This window comes from Pollachius pollachius (assembly GCF_949987615.1).
Source record: "Pollachius pollachius genome assembly, chromosome: 1".
Taxonomy (NCBI): Eukaryota; Metazoa; Chordata; class Actinopteri; order Gadiformes; family Gadidae; genus Pollachius; species Pollachius pollachius.
In genome coordinates this window covers 25,211,652-25,222,757 of record NC_136934.1, presented here as the reverse complement: position 1 = coordinate 25,222,757, position 11,106 = coordinate 25,211,652, and the positions used below count along the sequence as shown (strand labels likewise).

Below are 11,106 nucleotides of genomic sequence, written 5' to 3'. Positions count from 1 at the left end.
TTATTGTAATGATATGACCACTATGACGGTATGTTGGTTGTGGTATATATGTTATCAATATTGTAATTGGTTTTTGACAAAATATTGGTTTGAAGTGTGCGGTTGCCTGGTACCATGGTTGTTACTTGGTACAAATAATATGGATGATTTACGACCATCTAGTGGGGAGTCTGCAAACTGCTAACGAAACGTCATCGAAGTGAAAATAAAATAAATCATCCGTACTGTTATAAATTCAAAATTAATTTAAATAGGAAAGCTAAACGTTAAAGCACATAGGGCAAAACACTCCGGTAGCACTAGGCATGCTAGCCAACAGTGTGTCGCGCTGGTAGAGGCTAGCTAGCTAAAAAAACTCAAGAATGACATATTTCTAGAATAATATTAATTTAGCTGAGCTCATAAGACACTAGCACACTTACTGTGCATGTCAGCTTCAACTGCTTAGCTTTAAAAAAAAGCTCTGATGTCCTGTCCACTCCTTTTTGACATTATGCTGTATAATTAACTAGGTAGGATGAGAGAATGTCGGGCTCTGGTTGTATCGCTATCTCGTCTTTTTTCAGTCGTGACTAGATGCCCCCTCTGCAGCACCGTAGTTGTGGATTATTTTTGTATGAGGCGCCAGCCTGGCTTGGACAATGAATGAGATATTAATACCAATACTCTATGGCTGGTATGCAATGATGAGGCATCAGACCGTCAATTAATTTTAGCCTGAATACATAGGAAAAAAACACCAGACCGTTAGTACCACAGATGGACAGTATCAGAGCGAAAACCTGTTGAACTAAATGGATGTGGTTAGGCAGCAGGCATGCAGGCAACCCCGCGGGATACATCTGCAGACCGCTGGCACATTAATAAAGTTAAGATGCGATATTTATTGCTTAAGATTTGCTGGTACTTTGGCAAGATCATTTTTTGCCCTCATGTGGTCAACTGTTTTTACTTGAAATAGTACTACTAGCCATAGCCTCCAAGTAGCTTAACTTAAATTATCCAGTGTTTGCGTTCTTACGATGTTGGGTATAGACTAGTGGATATTACGATAGTGGAGTCGGTGGAGTCAGTCTCTTGTTGACTCAAAGTGACTTTTGGTCATTCGCTTTGCTTGAATTCTGGAATAATTGTGTCTGTGTGGTTGGGGGGGGGAGTGCATGGGTTTCGGTCAGAATGCCCTGTAGATTGGATGGATGTGTGTTGTGAATTGAGAACAGCCAGCTCATGATGTGATATATAGCGTTCAGCTATAATTATTTTTAGCTTTTTCAATCTTTTTGTAGTGCTATGTGTAGCTACAGTTTGCCCCTTCTGAACTTAAACACGTAGGTAATAAGCTCCTCTTTGTTTATGTTGGTATAGCTCATGCCATGTCACGTCAACATTGAGTGCATCATGGAGCAGAACATAGTGGGTCATCATGTCCATGGCTTTTTGAAAACGCTTTCTTCATAAAACGTGTCAGACATCATTTTTTTGTATAAATTTTATATTAGTAAGCTACATGGGTATCCCGTCTTTCAGAACCTTTCATGACCTGCGCTAAAGAAAAATAAGGTGCATCCTCAATGTACCCAGCACTTCTGAAAAAGCAATCCAGATTGCGTCTCTGTCCCCACCACATTTCAAACCAAACTGACGCCAATGATTCCAACGCACACACAAACATAATATTCCAACGCTTTCATGACGCCACCTGCAACACACAAACATAAAATACAACATTACGAGAAAGCCGGTCATGGGAGACAATACAAACATCTCACGAACAAGGACAAGACATTAAAAATACTCACGTTGCGGTTGAGCTGGCTTCCGGGTTTCAGAGGATGGGGGAGGACCAGACGTGAAGTCCGGAAGAACATTTGTGCGTTGTGGGTGTGGTGTCAGACGGGCAGGGATCAAGTGTGTGGGATGAGAGGGGTTTTTAGGGTACTTGGGGAATATTTAAGGTGTAAGATAAGTTAAGTATAAGGATGCTTGCTAGACCAACATGTTTTGAGTAATGTGTTAATTAGGTGTGGTGATATTTAAATCAAAAAAACTTCAGAAGCACAGTTTAATAACAATTGGTTAAATAATAATTTGTCATTAACTTTTATATTAACATATAGTTTGTAAATAAACATGTAACATTTAAATGATGTAAGAAATAACTGTTAATTAGTGCCAAAAATACATTAGTTAACTATTACAAATATTAATACAATATTAGTTAATAGATTGTTTTCTATTTGTTAAAACATTAACATACAGATTGTATGCAAACAACTAATATTTAATTAATGATGAAAAAACTATTAACTTGTGCCAAATAGATATTTTAGTAACAATTAACAAATATTAACCCAGGGTTAGGTAATGACTAGTTTGCTATTTATTATGGCACCTTATTATAAAGTGTTACCGGTAATTTTCTTTTTTAGGTCAAAAAGGGACAAACTAATCTAAAATAATTATATAAATAATAATTGTCAAATAATAATTGTTGCCCAGATGGCAGGAGGGTAATTTAAAGATAACATAGAGAATCATCGGGGGGGTTAGTAGCTTATACTTTCATGGCCGGGAAACAATGTGACTGTGCTCGCTCAAATCTCTTGCTTATGATGCTACAATGCTAACAATGCAAGAAAACGAGAGTATTTCTGCATCCGTCACATCATGCACTAGGGCGTGGCTAGGAGCCCATGATGCAGAGGCAAATCTCTCCTTGATGTTGCCCTACGCCATTGAGCAGTTTTCATAGGAATGAATGGGTGCCATTTTTTAATCCGCTGTCCTTTCCTTAATAGGTCCATGCTCTCGACGCAATTGGAACACATCATCGGCGGCCATCTTGGTGGTTCGGGAAAATGCCTCAACAGCGCATCCATCGGGCACTCCTCTGTATAGTCAAACCCGCCCAACACTAGATCAGCGGCTGTGATTGGCCCGACCTGGGCCAATCCTGCTGGGGACCTGATTGAATCTGAGAGGGCCAGACATATGACATAGCAAATAAAACATGAGCTGACAGATCTTTCTGGTTCCCGGGCTAGGGAAGGGTGAGTGAAACATTGAAGAAGGGAGAGCCTGGTTTTGCCAAACGATCCAGACCAGTGAAACAATGATGTGCTTCTGCAGGTCATCTTGTCCCTCCAGCCCGTTAGATTTCATCCATAGAAAATACTTGAATGAATAAAGAATGTTGTTGTAGGGTTGAGAATTGCCAAATTGTCAGACCCCAGATGGGTTGTTGTTGCCATTCATACAACTGAAATATTTGTAATGCGTATCATTTTCTGTTCTAACTGTCTTACTATTCCTTGAAATATATTTGGGTTTTATGTTATTACCTGCCATGTATTATCGAAGTGGTGTAAATTAGTGGTCTGCAGGCAAAATGCAAAGCATCAAATTTGTCTGTTGCTATAGCAGTTGACTGGAATTTGATAACCTATACATTGCAAAATCAATACCTTGATCCAAAGTGGTCACATGACGATTTAAAGCTATTCATCCTTGATTTCAGCCTGAAAAGTTTCACTGTTGGCTTGCATGTGTTTGCATCCAAACATAATGACCAGCCACACATCAGCACATTGGCACCGGACACACAAACATCGCTGCTGAAGAGAAAAAGAAAAGACTGTTGACTGGTGACAGCATAAAAACAAGCCGACGACAAATTAATCCATCCTCTCTAATGACCGCAATTACTGTCATTGTGTCCGTCTTGAAATCCCATGCAGCGCTCAGCAATCTCCCACGCCGGTACCGGCAGTTTGGCTCCAACTTGTTATTATGGTATTCAATGGCGACACTCGATGCTCTTCGCTGATTGCATTACTACGTACTTGATAAATGACAGAGATCCGTAATGCGTTGTTGAAATGCTTTGTTGCTGTGCAGAATGGATGCAGTGTTATAAGCCATCACAACAAAAGCAGAACGACCAGGCGGCCTTATGTTCAGCATGTTTAATGGCTTGGCTCTTGGTTTTTTAAGACAAAAAAAAGCCTAAAAAAAACAAGGCTCTACTCACATAAGGCATACTGAATGTTGTGGTAATGTGAAGACATTACTTTTAATGGTATTTCTTAAGATCGTACTCCATAACTATTCACCAACCACTATAGCTAGGTGCAATTTGCTATATTTCAAGGTGGTTTAGATTTAAAGTTATGAAATAATGGTATCTCACTCACGGTGACCCAATGTCGCTTTGCTTAACTTTGCAAGTAAAATCCATCAGACAAAAAATATATAAACCCCAAACATTAGCTAAGACGGAAGTCCACTTCATCCCTCCAGGTACCATCTCCTGACTCTAACCCTGCTTTGTGTAAAAACGCCTGCCTGCTATTCCTCGCTGTAAATGTATGGTAAGTGTGTTGACGGGCGTATTTCTTTACCCTCTGCCTCCGTCTTTATGCAAAGCACACCCATGAAGCAGCCACTTATCATTAAGTAGCTCTAGCTTTAATCGTTAAGTAGATGTTCTAGAACACGATTCTGTGTTATCTGCTAATTCATGCATTATTAATCTGGCCCTGGCACACCTCTATTTCTTTTGCGCAAACCTATTAACTCCTAGCCCTGTGCTCTACACTTCAGCTGAAAAAAACATCTGCTCTCCTGGCAACACTCATACAGTTTGGCTTCTCTTAGGTATTTTTTACCATTGTATTTTAAATTAATGCAGGCAATTGTATTATTACAGATTGGTCCTGTTATAACAGGAGCAATCTGTGGTGTTTGTGTGTCGTGCCATTATTGGACCATTTGCAAAACTTCTGTGTTGCTAAGCAATACTACGAGTACAGCAGTACTACCTATGCCAGCGTTGTTAAATTCAGCCATAAACGGCTGAGAGTTAGCTATTACTGATGGCGGTGTATAGAACACAAAACAATGCTCGCTGCACTTTCAAAAGATTATTCTTGAGATATATTGCCGAATGAAGCAGTAGGGGGTGCAAGGAGTGTGTGTGTGTGTGTGTGTGTGTGTGTGTGTGTGTGTGTGTGTGTGTGTGTGTGTGTGTGTGTGTGTGTGTGTCTGTTGGAGGGTGATCAAGCAATGTTTGAGGCAGGACGCAGGCAGAGAGGAGGAGAAGAGATGAATGAGGTAAGACGTAGAAGAGGAGAGGAGAAGAAGGAGAGTAGAGGAGTAAATGAGGCAAGGAGAAGAGATGAGGAGACAAAAGGAGTATATGAGGAGAGAAGAAGAGAGGATGAGACAAGAGGAGTAGATGAGGAGAGGAGAAGAAAGGAGAAGATAAGAGGGGTTTATGATGATGAGAAGAGAGGAGCACAGTGCTGGTGCATGTGGTATAGGAGAGGCAGGAGGAGGCAAGAGTGTCAGCAGGGAGATGCTACAGGCCTGAGGGGGAAGGAGCAGAGAGGGAGGGGGAGAGAGCCAGGGCAGGGAGGAGGGGTGGGGGGTGTGGTCTTCATGTCGGCCACATGCTCGGCTGGCCCTCACTCAGCCAGGTCTTTTGTCATGCTGATCCAAGCAGCCCTTTGTCCAGGAGAGGGGAGAGGGGGCTCATGTACGTGCAGGCAGGAGGGAGACGGGGAGGCACGGAGACTGGGGGAGGGAGGATGTGGGGGGAGGGTTATAAGACAGCCACAAGTGGGACTGAGGGAGGAAGGGGAAGAAAGAAAGAAAGACCGATATATATTCTCTTGTCAAATGCAAAATGACAAAAAGGCAAATTTGTTGGATTATACAGTAGAATGTGACTGAAGATGCAGAGAGAGAGTGATGGAGTGTCGAGTGACCCTGAGCTGAAGGAGACACAGGAAGCAACACAGAAACGATGTGATTCACACAGCAGGAGATGAGTGGGAGAGAAAGAAAGAGAGGGACTGAGAGAGACAGAAAGAGAGACAGCAAGATATATATAGATGGACAGAGATGTAGAAAGAAAGAGAGAGAGCTAAAGAGAGAAACAGAGGGAGAGAGACAGAGATTGAGAAAGAGAGAGACAGTATGGTACTCCCATATGTCCAGCCCCAAACTCTGATGTCACGGCTAGAGAGGGAAAGCGACAGAGCGACAGGGAGAGAGTGGACCAGCAGCCTTCATCTGAGCTCACTCTATCACACACACACACACACACAGCCGCTCCCACACAGACGCTCACACACCCTCCATCCTCAGACAAACTCCACACACAGTACCCTCGCCCGAGCACTCTCCACCACAGGATCCACTGCACTGCCTCTCTCTCTCTCCCTCCCTCTCTCTCTCTGCCTCCCTCTCTCTCCCTCACTTTTCATCCACACACAGCAAGCGTCCCTATGCGCTGCGTGCCGGGGTAGTGATGTGTAACTCAGGCAGCCAGCCGGCTTGAGACACACTAAGAAGAAAGAGTTCCAGGGAGGAGGGATCTATCCAGCGGACCTAGGAGCCAGGAGTGGGAGGTGCTCTCGCCCATCTCCCCCCCGTTTCCCCGGGAGCAGCAGATGTGACAGGAGAGGCGATATCACACCACCCTGCCTCTCCATCTGGGAGAACAATACCCAGCAATACCCACTAACAGCCAGCCTCTAACTGGAAGGGGCTGCCTTTGTCCCTCTCTCCAGGCGCTCGGAGCACCGGAGCCCTGACTCTCTGTCTCTCTCTGGCTCTCTGGCTGTTTCACCTTCGGTGCGGGAGGGAAAGCATCTCTCCGTCTCCCTCTCTCCAATCTCAGCGTGGACTCCTTCAGTACTTGGAGAGCTCCTGAGCCAGGCTCTCCTGGGCCGTGTCAGCGTGTGTGTTAGCTCTGTGCATTGCTGTTTTCGGGAGACACTTCAGTGAGAGTAAAGATGCAGCCGAGCCCCGTTTCTCTCCAGGGGGGTCCCTGTGGGTCCACCGCCGCGCTGGGCGGGCAGCGCGAGGAGAAGGAGCTCTTTGAGAAGTTCTGGAGGGGGACCTTCCAGGCGGTGACCAAGCCCCGGCCGGGGAGCGTCATCATGGCCAGCATCACCTCCCGCAGGAGGGTGGCAGCGTGAGTACCCCCATCCGGAGCATGTCTTATGTGTCTTTATTTACTATAGAAACACACACACGCACACACACATCCTGGGAAAAATCCTAGTTGGTTGGTTCAAATGATTGGTATGAATGAGTTTGAAATTATCATGACAACGTTTTCATTCTGGCACGCAATGCATTTGATGGAATAGAAAACAATGATCACATTAATCGTCATTAGAAATACCATTATACCAGAGTGTTGGAGGAAATTGTCAACACTCAAGGACAGAAAAACATTGGAAAGAATTTAAACCTTCAATTAAATTCCATGGAATCTAAAGTGTGGACCTACATGTGTGTTGAGTGACTGAAGGGAAAAGGAAAAGATCACAAGTGAAGCACAGATTCAGTAACCTCTCATATCCTTCAGACGTAGCACCTTTCACATGCAAACCACAGGCAGACCTAGTGATGGTCCCTGACAGGATGTCCTTATCATTATTATTATTCAGTCTATCAGGATGTCTGAGCAGTAACATGTTAAAATATAATAACATAATATAAATCTGAAGCAAACTGTTTTTTAAGCAGTTTTTTAAGATTAGACAAATTTCACATTACACACACGTTGCTTGAACCACACTCACAGTACCTGTGCAGGCATGCAGTAGAGGTGGATCATGTGTGTGTAATTAATACATCACACACGCAACACACACCTGCGTTCGGGCTTGCTTGGCTGACCTTTGAGTACACATTTGACACTCTGTCAACTTGCACTTTTGTGAAATTTGTGATTTTTATGATGATTAGAACGGGCCTGTCGTCCTACGGCAGCACAGGCCTGTTGGAGCAGATCATGTGTCTTTAATTTCTCTATTACTGCCACACAAGAACGCCACAAGTGGCTTGTTTAGGGAGACTTTTTTTTTTCTTGATGGACATGAGAGAAAATATTGTGTCATCATCTTATTACATCCATGCAGAGACCTGACCAAGAAGTAAATTAAGGAAGATGGACCAATCATTATTAAGGGATCCATGTATGATCAAATAAATGATTCAATAGATTAGTTGCAGATTGTCAGCCACGAGATCCGTCTGCCCTATACACTCTGTGGGCAGCGAGGGGGGGATCTTTCTCTTGTGTTCATCTCCTGGGATGGGCGCTCTGGTCCTCAGTGGAAGACGATAATGAGGATGTGGAGGAAGAGGATGATGATGAGAAGGAGGAGGATAATGAGGGTGACGATAGTAATGATGATGGTGAGGATGATAAGAATGTAGATGAAGATGCGGAGAATGAGGATGATGGTGAGTTTGAGGAAGCTAAGGAGGATAACATGAGGAGGATAAGGATGATGATGATGATGATGATGATGATGATGATGATGATGATGATTAAGTGGGGATTATGATGATGATAATGATTTTGAGAATGGTGATGGTGAGGATGAGAAGGATGATGGTGGTGATGAAGATGGTAAGATGATGATGATGGTGAGTTTGAGGAAGCTAAAGAGGATAACATGAGGAGGATAAGGATGATTATGATGATGATTAAGTGGGGATGAGGTTGATGAGGATGATGATGATGAGGATGTGCGGGCTTCAGAGCAGACGTAACTTGGCTCAACGTGACAATGACTGCAAAGCCCCACTAACAAACAGAAAACCAACTCCAAACAAATTAAAGGAGCGTGTCTCTGGGTTTGGTTCCTCGTCTCGTCGCTTGGGAACATCGGAAGGGATCGTAAAATATATAATATGACATGGCTTTAAACACACAGAGAGAGAGAGAGCAGTGGGGGACAGAGCTGCTCTCGCTACACCCCGATGTTGATTCAGCCAAAGCCCGGCTGAGGCTGGAGACTGCTTAGACCATCACAATGTAGGGCCCCAGGGCCCGACCACTCTCTGTCTCCCTCCCCTTCTCTTGCTCGCTCTCACCCTTTCTCCGCTCTCTCCATCCCTCTCCTCCATCATTATTCTCTGTGGTTAGCTGAGGGATGAACAATTGCGATGTGGCGGCTGGGAGTGAGTTTATAACGAGCACAGAGAGGGTATGATGGGAGATTATTGTGTGTGGGTGTGTAGGTTTGTGGGTGTGAGTTTTTGTATGAGGCAGTGTGTGTGTGTGTATGGGGGTATATAGAGAGATGTTTCATGTTCCATTAGAATGATCTCTCTCTACATCCATTGCCCTGGACTTTTTTTTCTCCTTTTCTCCTTCCATCCTTTTTCTCCCTCAAAAGTTGAGTGGGTCTGGGAGGCTTAAGTAGGTCATTACAGACTGTTGTCCTCCCCCGGCCCTCCTCCTCCACCTCCTCCTGCTCCTCGTCCTCCTCCTCCACCTCCTCCTCTCATCCTCCTCCCCTTCCTCCTCCTCCACCAAATCCTCCCCTCATCCTTCTCCCCTCCTCCTCCTTCCCCAGCACTCCTCCCTCTCCTCCTCCCCTCCTCTCATCGTCACCCTCCTTCCCCAAATACTACTGCTCCTCCTCCTCCTCCTCCCTTTCCTCCTCCCCTCCTCTCTTCCTCCCCCCAACACTGATGCTCCTCCTCCTCCTGTCCTCTCATCCTCCCCCTCCTCCCCCCAACACTACTGCCCCTCCTCCTCCTCCTCCGTCTCCTCCTTCTCCAATGGAGAAGGCATATGATGGATCATATGGGTGGGGCTTGTCCCAACTCCTATGTGTTAGCTCTATGTGTGTGTGTGTGAGTGTGTGTATGAGTGTGTGTGTGTGTGTGTGTGTGTGTATGTGTGTGTGTGTGTGTGTGTGTGTGTGTGTGTGTGTGTGTGTGGTAGGAGAATAAGTGGGGTGTTGTTCAACTTCATGGCAGATGGCTGAAAAGTAAGAGCAGGGGATGGGGGGGAGGGGTTTAGGAGTGTAGAGGGGGGATGTGTTGGGTGGAGTGTAGAGGGGGGATGTGTTGGGTGGAGTGTTCGTGTAGGGGGGTGGGGTTTGGGGGAGGTATAGAGAGGTTGTGTGTTTTGGGAGAGTCTGGGGGGGGGGGGGTTGGGGGTTGTAGATTCTTATTAAATTTCACAAGATGCAGGTTTAGTGAGTCAGACAGGAATGCGAAGCATGTTTAATTCAAACCACATCAGAGACAGTAAAGATAGCTCCCTGATGACGGAGAAGGGGCTGACTTCACTGTGATCATTCAGAGAAACGGCTGGTTGTTGTTGATGTTGTTGTTGTTTGGTGTTTCCCTTTATTAACAACGGCATTGGATTTTGGTGTGCCTAGCTTGGAAGGGCATGTATACTAAGGAAGCAATGTCTAACCATAACACACAGACACACATACACACGTGTGCACACATGCAAACTCCCATACGCACAAGGGCATGCAAACACACACAGACACACACGCATGCACGCGCGCACCCACTCACACACACACATGCACGCACCCACCCACGCACACGCACACACACAAAACACTTATACTGGCAAGTAGACAGCATACATACATATGCATGCACACACAAACACACACTCAGACACACACACACACACACACACACATACACACAGTATGAGCATTATAAGTCTGAGGAGGAGGATAACATTGCGGGGGCGTTTCTGAGCTCCCCGAGAGACTTTGCATCTGCTTGTCACTAAGAGAGGAGAACATAGGCTACATATAGCCTGTCTGTCATCACGCGGTACATACAGCCTGTCTGCCATCAAGGGGTACAAACAGCCTGTTTGTCATCAGGTGGTACATACAGCCTCTCTCTCTCTCTCTCTCTCTCTCTCTCTCTCTCTCGTTTGCATGTGATAATGTGATACACTGAATATTAGGTTATATTTTAACCTGTGGTGCCAAATGGTAATGGTTCTTTCTTTATGCCGTGTGTGTGTTTCCCCGTCTGTATGTGTTCTGTGGTATTTAACCGTCACTTTAGGCTCACTGCAGTGTAGACAGACCGTTGCTTCGCTTTCCAAACCAGACGACCACAGATTCATCTTGTTTTAATTTAAATGTATATATTTTATCACAGCCAAGTCACTGAGTTTGTTACCCGGTTTCTTGTCATGGTGTTTAAAACCAATGATGGTATTTGATTGTCAGTTTGAGGTCTTTTTTTGCTTTTGCATTTCCTATCGCCGAAAACCATAGAGAGAAATGTAAATGTGTTATT

At 44.8% G+C, this 11,106-nt stretch overlaps 1 protein-coding gene across 1 annotated transcript in view; it reads left to right on the top strand.

Annotated features, from left to right (window-relative positions):
• Positions 1-6,800: 6,800 nt before the first annotated feature.
• Positions 6,801-11,106, top strand: part of srrm4 (serine/arginine repetitive matrix 4) — a gene marked incomplete at both ends in the record, with an annotated part of 40,847 nt that continues 36,541 nt past the window's right edge. The window contains one exon of the mRNA XM_079734116.1: positions 6,801-6,982. Within this exon, the coding sequence (XP_079590242.1) occupies positions 6,801-6,982 (182 nt within the window). The remainder of the gene's footprint in view (positions 6,983-11,106) is intronic.